General features: G+C 47.9%; 2 protein-coding genes across 5 annotated transcripts in view; both read right to left on the bottom strand.

Moving 5' to 3' along the window:
• The window catches only part of TXNDC11 (thioredoxin domain containing 11), a 59,730-nt gene extending 46,988 nt beyond the window's left edge, over nt 1-12,742 (bottom strand). The window contains exons 1-3 of one of the 2 annotated variants that reach the window (XM_042922949.1): nt 12,346-12,742; nt 5,405-5,621; nt 1,765-1,862 (exon numbers count right to left, since the gene is read on the bottom strand). In XM_042922949.1, the coding sequence (XP_042778883.1) occupies nt 1,765-1,862; nt 5,405-5,621; nt 12,346-12,602 (572 nt within the window). In that variant the 5' untranslated portion in view covers nt 12,603-12,742. Of the gene's footprint in view, nt 1-1,764; nt 1,863-5,404; nt 5,622-12,345 lie in introns of those variants that run through there. The other variant, XM_042922950.1, reaches the window with a different exon arrangement.
• Nucleotides 12,743-16,949: 4,207 nt separating this feature from the next.
• ZC3H7A (zinc finger CCCH-type containing 7A) overlaps nt 16,950-19,391 on the bottom strand; it is a 36,179-nt gene continuing 33,737 nt past the window's right edge. For all 3 annotated transcript variants that reach the window (XM_042921108.1, XM_042921110.1, XM_042921109.1), the window contains exons 22-23: nt 18,671-18,834; nt 16,950-17,858 (exon numbers count right to left, since the gene is read on the bottom strand). In XM_042921108.1, coding sequence (XP_042777042.1) covers nt 17,669-17,858; nt 18,671-18,834 — 354 coding nt within the window. In that variant the 3' untranslated portion in view covers nt 16,950-17,668. The remainder of the gene's footprint in view (nt 17,859-18,670; nt 18,835-19,391) is intronic.

Genomic DNA, 19,391 nt, shown 5'->3' with positions numbered 1-19,391 from the left:
TACAAACTGCAACGTCCTGCCCAGTGACTGGGCCTAAGTGCCACGTGTGCAAGCGCTATTAACCAAAACAACCTCAAGTCTACTGACTGGTCACGAGAGAGGTTGGGTGAAGAAACGCATTTGTTCACGTGCGTTACGTATAAAACAGAGGGCTTTTTAGGTATTTCTGTGCCTGAGCGCTTTCTTCTGTTTCAGGTACACTGGGAACGGTGGATACTGAAATGCGTAGGACGAGGTCTGAACTAATTTAAACAAGTAACACTCAACAGGCGAAGAGGAGGGGCCACACCTCGAGGGCAGCAGAAACCTCAAATCCCTCATCAGGAAAATGAGAAGGCCGGACTAGATGCTCCTAAGGTTCTCTGCGTGGCCTTGCACTCTTTCTATAAATCTAAGAAAAGAGGGTGAGACGATATACTGCACAGCCATACAGCCCAAAATGGTATTTTGCACTGTGTTCAAGGGAACTCTCCTGATTGCAATATCACATCAAGCTAAGCCTACCTCTGGGCAGCTGGCGTGCTTACCTAGAGTTGCAAGGCCTATCCTCCTCGCTAGGCACCTGTGCCCTATTTCCTAGCCCCCCGAAAAAGAAATGCAGGGACCTTCGCAGGGCAAACTTATTGATCCCATTACAGAGCACAGAGCTTTTACATCTTCAAATCTAACATTACGATATGAGAAGGGTTCTTCTATCTAGAATAGACTTTGAAGGTGGAGACGGGGTAAAAAAGTGCATTTTTGCTCAAGTATTATTTACCAGCTCCTAACAAACAGTTCTATGAGCCACACAACATTTTGTACTGGAAACGTGAAGTGTCATGGAGCATGACAGTCCGCAAGTGATACTTTGATGATGTCTGTCATAAATCCCCACTGACAGAAACCCAAGAAGTTCAGACAGAGGAGGGGAAAATGCAGCATAAAAAGTAAAGCTCTTACTAATGAAAGCTTCCGTGCCCATTTTACCTTCATTAACAAACTTCAAGCCAATTACACTGAAGCCGTCCCCTTTCTTCAAACTTCTTCAAGTCAGATTTCAGACATTATTTAACACACACAGCAAGGTCTGGGCAGTACTCCAAACTCAAACACCAGTATTTGTGCAGCATAATAAACTGACTCCCTAAGTGGGATACAGACTAAAGGCAGCCTCTTGTTACTTCGGGCTAGATGAATGCACTGGGGGACAAAATTTACGAAAACCTTTTAGGGTTTCAAAGCTCTCTGGGTTTCAGTATTATGGGCACAGGATTGTGGACTCGTAGTAATTTTCGTCCCAGTTGAAAAGGTGCTACGACTCCCTCCTGACTATGCTATGTTGCCAGGTAGCAGGGTTAAGGACTTCTGCGTATTCTCACACAATAAAATACTTGTAGGTTATCCGCAATATACAGCCACACAATGGGGTGCCAGAATTATCAAAAACAATGCTGCAGACTATGTAATGGCATGACAAGATTTTCACAAAAGCACGAAAAAGCAGTTTAGAAAATACTATCACTACATGACCCCCCCTTTTTTTTTATTAAAAAAAAAAGAGGGTGGGTATGTAGAGTCACAAGAAGATATAAATCAAAACACACAGAGATTATGTAAGGTTGATAAAATATCCAGACCCTTTAACTGATGTAGTTTTGCTTCTCTGTATTTTCTCAATTCCCTACAGGGAATATCTAATCCTTTTAAACAGAAAAAAGAATTTGCTTTGGAACTTAATTGGAATTAGAAATCGAAATCTGAAGACTAGCTAACAGTTCTTACCTCCGATGATACAGATGTATTACAGGGAAATGAAAGAAATGCTTCTGTCTTCTGCATTTCCCCTGGTTCCACCAACAGTTAATTGCCACAAACAACACCTGCAGAGCCAAAAAAGGTTTCAAGTGACTATGAATAACAACTGAAAAATTACCAAGATTTTAAAGATAAAATTATAGAAATGGAACTATTCCTCTCTGAAACACAAAGTATGAAAAAAAATTATTTCGAGTATTCAAAGAAGATCATAATTTACCTCTGCAATTAAAAAGAAAGACCCTCCTCTACGTGTCTAGCTCGGACACTAGCATTTTAGTAGCATTTTATAGTTTAGCCCAAGAGGGAAATGTTTCATTTGAAACCTAAAAAATATTTTTCATGTTTATTATTGAGAGAGGGAGAGACAGAGAGAGACAGAAGGTGAGCGAGGGAAGGAGGGAGACAGAATCTGAAGCAGGCTCCAGGCTCTGAGCTGTCAGCACAGCGCTGGACACGGGGCTCGAACTCACAAACCTTGAGATCATAACCTGGGCCAAAGTCGGACGCTTAGCTGACTGAGCCACCCAGGAGCCTGGATTTGCTTCGAACTCTAAACTGAATGAGCAAGCATTACACTAAAACTCAGTAGAAAGAAAGACAGGTCTTTTGATAGTCAAACTGAGGGTATGAGAAGGAAAAAAAAAAAAAACAACCCTGCAAATAAAACATCGCTAAAGCCAAAGGACCGTTATTAATGACTATATTAAACACGAATAAGGATAACAGATGATTAAGGCATGCTCTGAAATGGAATATTACACAGCAAAAGTATGAATTAAATACATATTTATAGGTAGATGCTGCAGTATTTAAATCTCCAATCTACTTTGAAACGTCCCCAAACCAAGATGAGTTAACAGATTAGAGCAGAGTTTCTCAGCTTTTGCACTACGGCTATTTTGGCCTTCTGTCGTTAGGAGGGTCTGTGTTACATGCATTTCTGTTGTGCGGGGCCGTCCCCCACTCTGGGGGCGCCATGTCCGGGAGTAACCTGGCCTCTACCCACCCCAGGCCAGCAGCTCCCCGTCCAGAGCAGCGGTAACCAAAAATGGCCCCAAACCCTGCTCACGGTTCTCTGGGGGAGAAAACTTCCTCCAGTTGAGAACCACTGACTAGAGGAATAATAAGATGAATAAATACATGATAAAACAAGCACAATAAAATGTGAATAGCAAAACTCACGTGGCAGGTATATATAAACTCCTTCATCTTTGCTACGTGAAGAAATTTTCATAAGAACATTGAAAAAATATGAAAACTACAAATGAAAAATCACTTTCAAATGCCTTCCTTGTACTTACTAAGTAGCAGTATTGCTCTAAACTCTGTAGAGGCTCTATGGAGCCATTTACGAAAAAGAAAAGCAACAAAATCTTTACTTAAGGGGACATCTCACTCTTTTACTCAAAAATAGGGCACACTCTACCACATTTGCTAATTTTACTAAGCGGTAGGGCTTAAAAGATTTTTTGCCTGTTTCCAAGAATAAACCCCCTCCTTCTCCCTAGTGAGAACACAGAATAACCTAAGCTCTCCATTTGGAAGGAGCTGGAAGAAAAAAATGTGAAAAAAGCAGTGCCCATTAGTTGTGGATGGCACCATCACTCCACCACTCGTCACGTGATCTCTAGCCGAGCGGGCCACCATGGAGGTGTGAGGTCCCGCTTCCGACAACAGGGACGTGAGTGCCAGCCCCAGAGCTGCCGGGAGAAAGCACAGAGCCCGGCACACCAGAACGCCGTGCCCACCGTCACTCGGAAGGACGGTTAGACCGCAAGTAACCGACACCCTGGAACACAGTACATGCTCCCCGTGTTCCCCACACGTTCTCTAATTTCAGAAAACTTGGGGGAAGGCCTGGGGAACGCCTGCCTCCCAGGGCTCCAGTGGAGTTCCTGTTTCCTCCCTGGAAGGGTCTACCAGGTTATTTGCAATTTTTTTTTTTTTTTTTTTTGAAGTCAGCTCTACTGCCCAACGTGGGGCTTGAACTCATGACCCTAAGAATAAGAGTCACTTGCTTTGCCAACTGAGCCAGCCAGCTGCAGCTCTTACTAGCCATTTTTCAAAGGGGAGGAGAGTAAAGGGAGCACAGGGAATTGACTGATCCCCTGGGTCCCAAGTCAGAGCACAGAATCACACCCCTGAGAATCCATGTCATTGGAAACAGAGGTATAATGAAGAGCTAGATTTAAACAGTGCTTTGCATCACATTCAGGGATACATACAACGGTTTGAAAGGCTTTGCCAGGCCCGGCAAAAAGCCTCACCAGCATTTATAACATTGTTACTAAGAAGAACCAACCCAGAGTTCCAAAGAAACTTGGGACCCCAGCTGCCTGCATGAGTTACCTCAGATCAGTGGTTCTCAGCAGCCGCCTCTCAGAAATCTGTGGGAGGCTCGCTCTCTGGCTTGTTGCAATGACCCAGATGCTGCAGGGCATGTGTGGGCAGGGGCTGCAATGACCCAGATGCTGCAGGGCATGTGTGGGCAGGGGCTGCAATGACCCAGATGCTGCAGGGCATGTGTGGGCAGGGGTTGCCCTAGGGGTACGCCTGGGATGATGTTGCGTCATCCCAGAGCAGCTTTAAATGTCCAAACGATGTGGGGGGAAAACCCGTTTATCACTCAAGCCTAGGACCGAACTCCTTTTTATATGTGAAGCCACATCATGGCTTTTGTATTCACTGAATTTCTCCAGAAGGCAACGCCTATATGAATACAGGGCAGAAAAGACTGGTTCCGGACTTTACCAAGAGTTGTTCACCACTTAGGAAACTCGAATCACTGTAAGCAGAGCCCCTCCAGTAACTGAGTTTCTGACACACCACACTTTTATGAGTCTGCATTTCCAATCGCCCCCCCGCAGTCGTTCCACATAAAGGCACAGAAACTACTTTGCCTGAGCATTTACATACGGAAACACACATGGTCTAGTTATACATTATTTTGGTCTCCCCCACCTTTATGCGGTAATTAGTGTATTGGATTGAGTATCTTGAAATCATATGTGTAGGGAAATTTTATCACCTGTGAATTCCTTTTCAGGACAGAAAATGGCACATCACAAAATACTTGTTGCATAAATGGCAACGGGGACCCACTGAGTTGAAAACCACTGCCACAAAGAGGACTCACGGGCCCATATATCCCTCGTGTCTAGCACAAAGGTGACCTTCATTAAGCATCTGTTGCATGTGGCTCTCTGGTCCAAGTATTTTTTATTTTTTTTCAAGTATTTTTAAATACTTCTACGTAGTACTCGTGACACATAAATGTGTCTTACGGTAAACAACTAATCAAATACCAAAAGGAGAGTCAACTACGTCTCCCAGCACTGAAACCAAACAGCTTGGGCCCCTTCGGTGAGCACTGAGCTGTGCTACAGGGAAATGCACGTTCGGCTCCCTCTCCGGCCGCTACCCACCTATGACCCTCCCAGCCAGAGATCCTGTTTCTTTACAGAAGCCTTCATGATGGATGAAGCAAGGCTCCGGGCCTTCACCCGGGCTAACTCAGCTAGCGGGGCAACGTGTGCCTCTCTGGGAACGACCCGCCCAGCACACGGTCACTCGATTCGATTCTCGGGTTCAACGTCAGCATTACCTGGTCCGACAGCTGACTCGCTGCTTGCTCAATCTCTGACCTGGCAGCAATGGACTGTCCACACCACGGAGCGTAGAAAAACAGCAGCACCACCTCTGAATCCCGGCGAACGTGCTCTGCGTAGTCCAGCTGCCCCTGGAAGAGGTCAAGAACCGGAGACCTCGAGGAGAAAAAGCTGACAGGTGGCTTTGCTGGTATTATCACATCTTTTGCTCGACTAAAAAAGAGCAAACACAGACAAGATCGCTAAGTTTATCTTCTTCTGAGGACAGCTTCGTGTGGAAGGAGAACAGAGCTTAAAAGACAAATCTCTGGCATAAGGAAAAGGAGTTCCCAAAACATTGTCCTGGAGTAAAAAATATTCTGTGCTAAGGCGATATTTAGCTGAGAGAAAGCAAGCAAGACATAAACGATAAGCTGAAAACGCCTTTCTAATATTGTCTCCCCAGATGTGGGATGGAAAGGCAGCAGACAAGGAGGATGTCTTGGAATAACCTATATTCTTCCCTCCCACACCCCAAACACTCCATCCTCGGCTCTCTGTGGCGGGAGCCACAACATCAGAACAACCAGCGAGCTGGCTCAGAACTAAGGGGAGGGAGCACACGCGGGCTACCGCTACTAAGATTTGTATGGCAAATTCTTACATCAACTGAACTTTGAGAAGACATTAAGTTTCTTAGCTGGAGTTGGCCTGTACTTATCCAGGGCATTCTGGCAGAAGTTATACATATTGGGAAGCATCACTATAATGGAGTTGGGGGGGCCAGATGGGGGGAGCCAGCACCTCTCCAGGTCAATTACAGGGAAAATGATCAATTACAGACTCCAACAGGAGAATCCTCAACAGGAAAAGAAATAGGGGCCCCAAGAGGAAAAGATAGAACACCTCCTACCCAAAACTGACCACTTCATCAGCGATGAGCCAATGAAAAACTGTCATCCCCCTGAACTCTTGCTTCTCTCCAATTTACTTTCATTCACAACAACCCCTCCCAATTTCCTCCTTCTCCATAAAATAATGTTCCTCTCCTTTGTATGTGGGACTTGCCTATGGCTTGCCATAGCTTGTATGTCCCAGATGACAATTCTCTGCTGTTCCTGAATAAACCCACTTTTCTGGTAAAGTAACTTAAAAAAATTTTTTTTATTTAATGCTTATTTATTCTTGAGAGAGACAGAGGGTGAGTGGGGGAGGGGCAGAGAGAGAGGGAGACACAGAATCTGAAGCAGGCTCCAGGCTCCAAGCTGTCAGCATAGAGCCCGACGCGGGGCCTGAACTCACAAACCACGATGATCATGACCTGAGCTGAAGTCAAACACTTAACTGACTGAGCCACCACAGTGTCATGATCCCAAGGCTAGTAATGATGAACAACAAAGTAACAGCCCATTTTAACTGGACACCAGGCTTCCTGAATCCCTGAGGTTCTCAAAAGGGAGAGATCAAGAGGAGACAGGAAAAACTGAGTGATCTGAAGTCACAGAGCTGCCACTACTTTTCCCATCAAGACAAAAACGGTCTTGGCTGAAGCTGCATATCCCACCATGTGAAAGGAGCCTATGAACACCTTGAGCTGTTCACACATCTGCCCTAACATGGCATAAAACCATAATGGTGGTGTAGCCAAGAAACCCACAGAATAAAAATGGGACCCGAGAAAATACTCAATTACCCCAAAAAGCAGAAGGATCAAGAAACGAACAAAAATGGAAAACAAATAGCCAGAAAGTAGACTTACTTCCAACAATATCAATCATTACATTAAACATAAAAGGACTAAACCATCCAGTTAAGAGGAAGAGAATGCCAGACTGGATAATGAAGCAAGACCCACCGTAAGCTATCTAAAAGACACACATTTTAAACATAAATTCAAAGGGTGAAAGTATAAGGATGGGAAAAGATAAATTATCTAAATAGTATGCATAAGGAAGCTGGAGTAACTCATTAGGTAAGAGACCGAAACTAGGTATATTCTTACAATCAAATGTTACTCAGCAATAAAAGAACTGAAACAGGGGCGCCTGGGTGGCTCAGGTGGTTGTGTCCAACTTCAGCTCAGGCCATGATATCACAGTTTGTGGGTTCAAGCCCCATACATCCGGCTCCAGAGTGACAGTGCAGAGACTGCTTGGGGTTCTCTCCCTCACACACACGTGCACACACACGCTCTCTCTCTAAAAAATAAATAAGCAAAACTTAAAAAGAAAAAAAAAAAAAAGAACTGAAACATACTATAATTGGATGAGTCTCAAAATAAGTACACCAAATGAAAGAAGCAAGACACTAAAGGATACGAACAACATTAATGCATTTATACGTTTCCAGAAAGGACACTTTCTGGGGAGAAGGAAATCTTATGCGTCTCAACTGAAAGCATGGAGGTGGTTAAACTTATGTCATCAACCTGTACGTGTCACATGTGTAATTCCACTGAGTGTAACACACACCACAATGAAGCTGATGAGGAAAAAAGCTTGGCCGCTGTGCCCCCTCGTCAGCAAGGCTTGCTCTGACAACTGAAGCGGGAGACCTGACTTCTTCTCTCGGCTCCCTATTCGTTGTCTTTATACCCCTCACCACAATCAGTAACTTACTTCTTTTACCGATTATTTATCTACTCTACCACGTCATTAACTGCATGAGGGCAAGAACCCTATCTTTTCCACTGGTAGATCCTCACGATTTATAGCGCCTGGTACTCTGAAGTTCAATAATTTGTGAAATGAACAAACCTACCCTACTCACCTCACCTGAACATACACAAAAGGAAATTAAATATAAACCCATACAGATAGACATTATGAAGAACACTCAGAACCCAAGTACCAGAGGCCCATGTGTTTTACTAGGGACGATCCTAAGGGCCACATCCTTATGTTCTAACTTCACAGATGTGTCCAAATGAACCTGATGATCTGGTTTCTCAGAACACAGCAGAGGAGCAGGAAGGAAGAAAGAGGAGGAGAGCGCTGCCAGCTCTGAGACATGCAGCAGACAGACAAGTATTTAGAACCAAAATAGAAAGTGTCAACACCCAAGACCCAGACTCCTCTAAGAGTCTTGGGTCATATAGCACAAGGGAAGGAACCCACACCTTCCTCTGCATCGAGAAGGTGTTAGCTTCCTGAATTAAGAAGACAGATTTAAAATTACTACTTCCCTATTTTAGCCAAAAACTATCAATCTCCTAAAGAAGTGGTAGTACCAAAGAGCAAATCCCCTATTTACTCACTCAAACTAATTTTTCAACCCAGCAGTCAGGGAGCTTAGGCAAAATGTCTTTATAACCTGAAAAACTCGGTCACTTACACAGTAATTCAAAAAATGCTCATCAAGCACATGTTGTTTATGCTTCAGAAACTGCACTACAGGTACCAAGGCTATAGCAGAGGGCGTAATAACGTCCTCAAGGGACTTACTTTCTCGAGGAAGGAGACAGGCCGACAACCAAACACGTAAGCAACACACAAAAAGATCACGGCTGCGTGGAAAATGGAACAGGGTGATTTGGCAGGTGACAGGGCATCTTTTAAGCTGAGACCCGAATGACAGGCAGTCATGCAAAGAGATGACGGAGGCCCTGTGTGTGACACATTATTAAAAGCCCCCAAGTTCCCCTCCTTGGAAGTCCTTTTCTACTATTCAAACTGGGTGCGGAGTGTGAAATGATGCAATCTGAGGAAAAACGTAGGTCTGTGACAGCCAGCCAAAGGGCACTGACGAACTCAGTATTACTGCCCTGCGTGCTCAGAGCAGGTCCTAGACTAAGTCAGCCAGGTAAACACGTGGCCCATCAAAAGGTAAACATTAACCAGGGAAGAGAAACATCTGCCTCTGCTCCACCGGAAAGGGTGACAAGCTTCCATTTAACTCTTAAGTTCGCTACACATTTTTGAGACACTGTATCTAGATCAAAGATTTCCTGCAGCTTTGAAGGCTAGTAAGTAGTCTCAGGTACACAAGACTCCAGAGCTGCTTGCAAACAAAACAGGCAGGCTGCAGCTCCCAAGTGTTATAAGAAATACACACACCCCTACACCTCCATCCAAAGAGGATCTGAAGCAGCTTTGAAATTAGAAAATGCGATAAAGCAAAATGAATATACGCACAAGTACATATATAGATACAGACACAAAACTTTTTTCCCTCCAAAACCAGGGTGAAAGGAAAGAGAGCAGGATGAAGCTATGGAGATCCACTGCAGAGAAAGGCAGGTAAATAAAGATTAAAGGGGCGCCTAGGGGGCTCAGTCGGTTTGAGAATCTGATTCTTGGTTTCAGCTCAGGTCATGATCCCAGGGTCATGGGGTGGAGCCTGCTTAAGATTCTCTCTCTCTCTCTCTCTCTCTCTCTCCCCCTCTCCCCCGTTCAAGTGTGCTCTCTCTCTTCCTCTTAAAAAAAAAAAAAAGATTTAAGGCCCCCCAAAATGCACAATTATTGTGTTTCAACGCCCAACCTTTTTTTTTTTTTAACATTGAGAAAGACAGCGAGCAAGGGACAGAGAGAGAGGGGTACAGAGAATCCCAAGCAGGCTCCGCGCGGATAGGGGCAAGCCCAATGTGAGTCTCCAGCTCACAAACTGTGAGATCATGACCTGAGCCAAAGTCGGACACTCAACTGACTGAGACACCCACGCGCCCTTAAATCAACCTTTTCTATGTGATCTGGTTTGAACCCAGCTAAGCCACCAATACTGACAAGGGCTGTCACTGATCTTAAGCCTGGAGCTATTAATGAAAATAAAATTTTTTAAAATCCTACTCTCCCGGAAACCTCTGTCTTCATTAATGCAAAAATCTTAAAAGCAAAATAGAAAAAGGGGACCAGACGTGTTGGTGTATGTAATAGATGATGACACCCTTCACTCAAACGAGACTCTCCAAAATCAATCTCAGCCTACTGAATGACGGTCCGGATTTGCTAGCAGCAGAGCAAAGCTGGACAGGCAAGCAGCCATTCACCGGCTCCCTCCTAGCCTGAAGCAGGAAGGGACCTTGCTCTGCCTGCTCTAGTAACTCGATTTACACAATTCCTGCTTCCCCAAATCTCAAAGGACCTTCTTAGCCATTTAAAGTCAGGTTCTTTCAGAACAAACACTAAGCATTATTTCTACAGATGAACAAGCGGTAAGCTTCCCACCCTGGAGAAGGGGGAACCTCTCTTCCTGCTTTGAACCCACGTGACACCTTGTAACTTCACCATGTAAAATACTTCATCCATTTTCCTTTGCGCAGCTTGTGATGAAGAGCAAGGTTAAGAGCCTAGCACTGACAACGAAGGATTCAAATTCCAGATCAGCCACTTAATGGGGGGTGGGGGTGATTTTGGGCAAGTCTGTAACCGGACCAAAGCTCAATTTCTTCATCTATCAGCTGGAAGCATAAAAATATACCCAGGCTTTACTGGGGATTGAGATTTAAAAGGTCCAGACCAGGCTCTCAGATTATGCGTTGAATGAATACATGCACTGATGTTCGCTACAGTTCTCGAGGAGGCAATTTTGTTCCCCAGGGGACACTTGGCAACGTCTGGAGACGGTGCCGGTTATCATATCTAGGGCTGCGTGCTACTGGCATTTAGTAGCTACAAGCCAGGCTACTGCTGGGCACTAACATGGACAGGACAGCCCCCTTCGCCCAGCGGGCAGCATAGCACCTGGCACTTGGCAAATGTTCAAGGGCGGTTATAATCTGTTCTCTTTCCACTAAAATTCCCAAGCCTCTGACGCCTCTCTGACAACGGGAGCCACATACTATGCAGAACATACTCAGTACAAATGCTCCAAGGGGAAATCTTCCTCTGAGCTAATATGCCAGTCAGTTGCAACCGAGACTTCTACAATGGAAGTCCCGGGAGATAATACTGAAGACTTGGGAGACCAAAAGTACTCCTGAAATTTGTCTTATTTTATTTTTTTAAGTTTACTTTTTTGAGAGCGAGCGAGTGCCCAAGCGGGGGAGGGTTGAGAAAGGGACAGAGAATCCCAAGCAGGCTCTGCGCTGTCACCACGGATGTGGGGCTCGAACTCAGGAATCAGGAACCCTGAGGTCATGACTTGAGCCGAAAGCAGATACTTAACTGACTGAGCCACCCAGACGCTCCCAACAATCCTGAAATTCAAATTAACATTTGTACCTGCGTCCCTTCCCCCAAAAGCAGCACATAAACTTTTAATTTTTCCTGTTCACTGTGCTCCAGCCTACTCGGGCTTTCCTTCCAGTTCCAGGAAAACACCAGCTTGCCCACGCTTTGCACTTGCGTTCCCTCTACCTCCGACACTCTTCCCCCAAATCTTCGCAATGCTGACCCCTTCCTCCTTCCTGTAAGAGCTTCCTGGTCGCTCCATCGCGAAGGCCAATCTGCCCCACCCTCGTATCCCTTCTATTATTGCCTGCACAGCACTTCCACAAGTCCTTCAAAATGACATGAAGTTGTTTTCTGCCTGTCCCACCCACTGGAAAGGAGAGTGTGATTTTTTTATCGTCAACGCTCCCCCGGATGAGCGCTCCCCGCACAGCACGTGTGGATAAATAATCTTTAGATCGATGGATGCACGAATTCTCGAAGGGCTCCAACAGCTGTGAATCATCACACTCGACGCACAAGGGCAACAAAATGCGTGTTAAATGAGGGCCCTAGAGCCTGGGCAGAAGTGACAGGTGCACCCCCAAGAAACCCCAACAGGTGACGAGCGGCTCAGAAGCTGGCGCACTTCCCTCGCTGCTAAAACGGGAGGAAGGGGCCCCGGGCAGCGCCCGAAAACCTCTCCCGGTGGCTGGCGGGCGGGCGGGCCAGGTGGCGGGCTCGGCTGCAGGCTGGGCAGAGTCGAGCCCGTCGCTGCACGCGAAGGCCGCGACGACCCCCGACCCTGCGGGCCCGGAGCGGGTCCTGCGCCGCCGCCGGGCCGGGGCCCCGGGGACGCGGGGCCGCCTCACCTGCAGGTAAACTTGAGGGCGACGAGCAGCGCGCAGCCGAGCGCCACGGCCCCGCAGAGCAGCTCGGGCCGCCGGCGCGCCATGAGGGAGGCGCCGCGCAGCCCGCGGCGGAGCCGGCCCGCCGAGGACGCTCCGGCCGGGGCCGGGCTGAAGGAGCCGGAGCCCGCGGAGCCGCCGCCGCCGCCGCCACCCTCGTCCTCGGCGTCGTCGCTGCTGCTGCTGCTGTTGCCGCCGCCGCGGCCTCCGCATTCCGACATTACATGCTCCCTGTCGCCGGCTTTATACCGCCGCCGCCGCTTCGGGCCACAGGGCCCGGCCCGGCCCGTCGCTCCCCAATCCCGCAGTTCGCCGCGCCCGCTAACCCGGACCCTCCACGTCAGCCCCGCCGCCGTCGCGAAGCCCGCCCCCGCGCAGGCGGCTCCGCCCCCGCCCGCGGAGCCTGCGCGGACGCCGGCACCTCCCGGCGGACCCCGCCCCCCCCGCTGACGGAGTCTGCGCGCACGCCGGCCCCGCCTGACAGCCCCGCCCCCGACCGAGCCACGCCCCTCGCCCGCGGAGCCTGCGCAGACGGCCTCCCCGCAAGCGCCACCTGCGGCCCGGCGGTCTTCCCACAGGCCCCGCCCTCCGTCCGCGGAGTCTGCGCAGTCGCGGGTCGAGCGTCTTCCAGTCCACACCGGGATCCGCTCAGGGCGCGTGCAGGCAGCCGCCGGCCGTCGGGGCTCCCAGCTTGGCCTGCTGCATTTTAGGTGCCATAATGACGACGGCATTCGTGCCCGCGAATCCGTACAGGCTCCGGGGACATAGGTACCGTTCATTATCTCCGCCGTATTGAAGGAAAGTACCGGCAGAGATGAGAAGTGTCCAAGGACCCAGGAGTGAGGCGGGCAGGAGAGGTCACTCGGCCTCGGTTTGCACGTCTGTAAAATGGGGGTAATAGGAGTGCCTCTCTGACAGGGTTGTTTTGAGGATCAGTGGAATTTATGGAAAATGGCAGGCCCATAGTGAGGTCTTATTCTTAGTTACTGTAGTCTCCCAGTGTCCATGACCTGCCTCAATTAAGCCTACTATCATCCCTTCCACCACAGCCCTTGGGGGAGGGTGCGTGCCGCCTGTACTAGCTTCACAGATGGGAAGAAAAACTGAGGCTTGGAAAAGTCACTTGCCTGAGGCCGCAAAGCTACTGGGTGAGAAATTCAGACTCAGAGGCAGCCCCCACCCCCACCCCCAAGAAACTGCTCCAGGAACCCACTGCTGACTCTCAACACTTCCCTGACTCTGAAGGTTAGGTCCTTTCTGAATACGTTTTGTGATTATAAAGGACAAGCCAGGGGATGAGATGGGATGGAGTCGTTTCCGTGAGAGAGAGGGACAACTGCATCTGGCACTAATCATTAAAAGCTCTGGGGGCCGTAGAGCTCTGTAAATGACTACAAACTAGGCAAATAAAACGCAGAGGGAACAAAGCAGTTATGATTGCAGGCAAAAAACAAACAAAAAGCATGGCTCAGACCCAGAAGTTAGGGTGAGACCTCCCCTCTGCCACAGGGCAGCTGTGTGAGCCTTGAGTCTGGTTTCCAGGGATATAAAATGTGGCCACCAGTGGCTACCTTGCTAGGGGCCCAGGACATTCAGCGTGTCCACCACTGAGGCCCAAAACGTTGGTAACTTATTTACATGTACCATTTTACTATTTGTCTTACATCTCTCCTTTTGTTCGCTCTTCCTTTTGTATTAAGTGGATGTTTGCTAGTATATTAATTCCTTTAATGATTTTTTTTTTTTTTAATGTTTGTTTATTTTGAGAGAGGTGGAGAGAGAGAATCCCAAGACTCTGGTCTCCATCCTATGAACTGTGAGGTGATGACCTGAGCCAAAATCAAGAGTCAAATGTCACCCGGGCACCCTTCCTTTAATGATTTTAAACCTTTTTGTTGTTCTATCCTTAGCAGTTGTTCTGGGGATCGCTGTATACATTTTTTTCAGAATTTCAGAATTTCTAGTTGAGATTTCTACTAGCTTAATTCCAGGAAGATCTGAAAACTTCTCCAAACTAGCTTTTACCTCTTCCTGTTCTTGTGCTATTATTACTTTTCCACCTCTTCGATTACAAACCCGGTAATTCCGTGTTCTATTACTGTTTTATATAATCTTGTTTTTATAGATGCCGGGGGAAAAAATGTATTTAGGAATACATTTTTTTTTTTTTTTTTAATTTATTTATTTATTTTTTATTTTTTTTACATTTTTTTTTTTTTTTAATTTATTTTTGGGACAGAGAGAGACAGAGCATGAACGGGGGAGGGGCAGAGAGAGAGGGAGACACAGAATCGGAAACAGGCTCCAGGCTCCGAGCCATCAGCCCAGAGCCTGACGCGGGGCTCGAACTCACGGACCGCGAGATCGTGACCTGGCTGAAGTCGGACGCTTAACCGACTGCGCCACCCAGGCGCCCCAGGAATACATTTTTTATATTAACCTTATTTACCATTTTTAGTCCTCAATTTGTCCGTGTATATCTGAATTCAACAGTGTATTACTAATACACTTTTGACACTGGTCAAAAGTCACCCGGTCCCCATTCACTGTAGGGTGCTAGGACAGAATCTACCCTACACTTCTATAAGACACCTGTCATTTGCACAGGCCTTGTATAAGGTTCAAAGAACTTTTGCTGCCTGCGGGTTGTCTCTTAAGACCCACAATACCTTGTGGCAATACAACGTGATGTCTTATAGGCCAGGAAACCACCCTGGATTAAAAAAGGCGATTGATTTCCTTTTCTCTATGTAGACATGTGGCTGCTTCTCTGACACCAGAATGTACTTCTGAAACTGACAAATTCAGTTCTGAATATCTCAGGCAGTCAGGATCAGGCTGCACTGCTCTACAGGGCTAAGTCAGCCCTAACTTGTCCACATCAACCTGCATGTGAGTTTTCATGGTCACTTTTTATACCATACTCAAGTTGGTGGAGTTGGAGAAGGGGGCAGGGAGATTATATACCATATATAAACGCTTTCTTAGAACCCGAGACAAGTATATTCATTAGCTTTTAAAGCTTCTAAGCATTTACCCAGCCAACAGGATGTGCCTGACGAGGTCCAGGTTGGCAGGAATTTCAGGAGGGAAGCCGACCCCTGAGCCTGAGTGGTCCATGCAGTGGTGGCTATGCTTCCTGGAGACTTTGTGTCAAGACCCCAGAATTGGCTTTCCAGAAATTAGCGTTCTTTCCTTGCAACAAACACCCACAGGAAGTCTAAATTCTAATCTCTCAAGGCCAACTGAAGAGTGTTTTCATTCTCATCTTGGCCACTCACAGAATCTCAAACTTTAAGTTTCTAGCCTGGATTCTGAACACGATGACAACCAACTTTTTTCTTTTTCTTTTTTTTTTTTTTAAGAGAGGGAGGGAGAGCCCATGTGCACGTAAGTGGGAGACGGGTAGAGGAAGAGAATCTTAAGCAGGCTCCAGCCCAGTGCAGAGCCCGACTCGGGGCTCAATCTTACCACCAGGAGATTATGACCTGAGAGGAAATCAGGAGTCGGACGCTTAACCACTGAGCCACCCAGGCGCCCCAAGACAACCAACTTTTTAATCTGTAAACCGAAGCAGAACACCAGAGACAACTTTTGAACACCTGCTACTCTCCCTGAAAAAAGGAGATGGGAAGCTAGTACAAAGAAAAAACGGAGTGAAGGCCTTCTGCCTAGAGAGATCTTGTACAAAACTTACACTACTGGTCTACTCTCCAGAAAAGGTCACTTGTAGCAGATTATCTATTTGGCAAATAAGAGGCACTCCTGACACATCCACCAAGTCAAGTGGGTCCCAACTGCCTTGTCACACATGGAGGGAAATCAGTCTGTCCTTGAAGAAGTCATGGGGGGCTTGCTTGTCCATCTGCAGCCTCTGGTTCTTCTAAATGCTCTATTTGTCTCGTCTCACCACCACCAACTGTGCCTTCCTCTCCACCCTGGTTGGACTCACATGCAGAAAAAAGACCCTTCTCTGTTACCCCCTAAACCCGCTTAGTCAAGGCTGTCACGAGGGAGTGGCTTTGCCCAACCGTTTGGAGGCTGGTTACATCACAGCCCAGCAGATCTCTGTCTTCCAAGTCCGTCCACCGCGCCCCCTGACCCCCATCCCCAGCAAGGACTCGGCACTGGTAATACCCTCAGGATGTAGCAGCCCCCAAGCCCGACTGTCGGCCCTTCTCGCTCGCTGGGTCTCAGCCTCGGAAGCAGGTCAGGGTCCCACAGGACAGCTTAGCTCTGTCTCTGTCTCTGCCGGCCGTCCTGACATGCCTTTGGTGCTCTCCAGCAACCAACAATGCCAGTCATCTGTAGAAGCCCACAGCCCACACCTGAATGAAACAAAGAAGAGCCCCACAAGGGTTCACACGTCCCTGAACCAGAGAAGCTGCTTCTCACGCCAAATCTGGGAGAGCGCAGGACAGAGTGAAAAGTCGCTTTCGTGTCTAATTTGCATCCTGCCACTAACTGCTTAAATAAAAGTGTTGAGAAAAATCAAACCTTGTGACGTTAGATCCCAGTTTCAATAATTCTTGGTGGGCAAAGGATGACAGTGAAAAATGAAAGACCTCTATATATAAAATGTTTATTACAGGCAATATTGGTCCATACACTACACAATACCAACAGTACAAGTGTAATCTTTCAAAATCATCGTTTAAACAGCAAAAGACCAAGAAATAAAATTTGAGTCGACTGATTATTTTTCAAAATATTCTCAATGCACATTATCCTTAGTTCCCTTATTATAGTGAAACATACAAATACAGAAAAATACCCCATTTAACATGTACTAGTGTTAAATGGTTATTTGGCTTAAAATCTGAGTTAAGAAAATCCTTTTTAGCAACCTACATACAGATAAGTAGCAAACTTTATTATATTAAACAAAGTCGTTCCGTTTCAAACCTGTGAAGAATTTCATCCATCATGTATTCCGGCCCTAGTGTCTACTCTCTCACCGCCGTGGTTCTGATCCAAAGGACCAACTCAAGGAGTCGTCTTAGACACAACCTCATCCTCTTCCCCAACACGCTTCATCCAAAAGTCTGTTCAACAGATGGCAACCGGGTAGCGGTCACTTCGCCATGCGATGCCAATGGTGCCACGAGAGCATGGCCAGACCTGTCAAACAGCCCGTTTTCCTACCTACTGTGGGTTGCTGCTCAGGAGGTACGATAGACGCCAATACAAGCAGAAAGTCTGCGGCTTCTCTGCCACGTGCCTGAGAACACTTTCCATTTTTTCTGGTCGATGCTCTGATTAGGTAACATACATAAAAGCCAGCATATTAGTTTAAATCTTTAAACAAAAAACTATATTTTCCAAAGTCATTATCATTTGGGGCGATTAAGTGATCTTTTCTTGCTTTGTTGAGCTTCATCTTTAGGGCGTCCCTCCGCTCTTCCCACTCGTGGAGCTCGGCGTTGCCGTGTGCAAACTTACAGCCGCTTCCTTCTGTGCAGGTGCCGTTCATATACCTGCGGGGCAAGTCAGCGTGGTGAGTGCCCGCAAGTGATTCACACAAACCTGAGGAGCACCTGCTTCACCAGCAAAAAAAACCCCCTTAGTTCAAAACCTTAACCCTACGGGAGTGACTATGACACAGCCTTGACATCCACAATGGAAAAATTAGTACTTTTAAATGTATTAATGAGAAATACCGATTGATGGGGCGGAAAAGACTACAGTCCTTCCTGATGCAGTGGAAGGAAATCTGAACTGGCAGCGAGGAAAAGACACCTTCCATGGTGTGGGGTATCACGTGCATCTAAACGGGGAAACTAAATATGAAGAGTGATTTAACAATATGAGGAGCAATTCAAAATCGTGGCTGGTGGCTAAAAGATGTTCTAGGTCCACTGAAAACAAAGGAGCGAGAGTCACGTTCTCTGACCTAAGTTCCACACGTGCACTTGAACAGTCAGTCATTCAAAGGCAGTTTCAGCACTCACACACGCCAGCTACAGGGCAGGTTGTGCTTAGCGACCCGCCCTTGACGACGGGAAGGGGGTTGGGGCAAATGCGAACACACGTACTTCTCTCTTCCGTTATCTCAAGACACTTCGGACCCGTATCAGCAGACCAGTGACTCTTGTCGCATGACCACAGAAGAGCGAACGAGCGTCCAAGGAGCAACCACCACTTTGAGCCCCGATCCGAGCATCCAGTGTTGGAGGACTCCACCCCCGGGTGATCCCCGCGCACCGACCCAACGACCTGGCCTAACGACGACGTAAAGGCCAGGAAAGCGGCGTGAGACCCGCCGTCCCCGCGGGGGGGCGCTACGTACCTATCGCAAACACTAAAATACCCTGTCGGAAAGCGGTGCTGCCAGCAATACTGGTCGTCCTCGGTGTGGAACACCTTCTCCTTGTGCTTCTCCGAGGAGATGTGGCCTTGCCACTGCTTCTCACTGTTGCAGTTCTTCCCACACATCCAGCAGTGAAAGTCGGCCTGGAGTGCACGAGAGACACGCGTGCCATCAGGGGTGCCGTGTGCCCCTGACAGGCCACACGCTGCTCAGGGAGGGCACCCGGACTGGGCACCACTTGACCTACAACGCCGCCTCCACTCTCGGGGAGCCTGTCTGGCCGGGGCGGGAGAGGGGGGAACCAGGCAGGAAGATCAAGCTCAAGCTCAGGGTCAGAAACAGGACCAAGAAAGGGATCCCAACACCAGGAGGCAGGCCAGGACACCGGCAGCAGCAGAGAGCGGGGGTGATGGATTCGGCCAGGTTCCGGGAGATCTCTGGCAGGGAGGTGACGGACTGGTGTGCAAACAAGGATGTCTGTGGGGAGGACGAGGGTTCATGAGAGGACCCTGGGGAGGAGGAACTCTTAAGGAACAGCTGAGAGGACGTGAAAGCCCGGGGCTCTGCAGCTGCATAGGAAGCAGCAGCCGCTCCATCCAGGGCACGTGAAGTGAGCCTCCTACTACGGGCCACACTCGTGCCAGGGACCAGGAAAGTCCAGACGCTGAGAAGACACTGCCCCTGGGGCACAGACGGCACG

The sequence above is a fragment of the Panthera leo genome, chromosome E3, assembly GCF_018350215.1.
Source record: "Panthera leo isolate Ple1 chromosome E3, P.leo_Ple1_pat1.1, whole genome shotgun sequence".
Lineage (NCBI taxonomy): Eukaryota > Metazoa > Chordata > Mammalia > Carnivora > Felidae > Panthera > Panthera leo.
The sequence above is the reverse complement of the archived record's forward strand: the minus strand, read 5'-3'. Positions and strand labels throughout refer to the sequence as shown.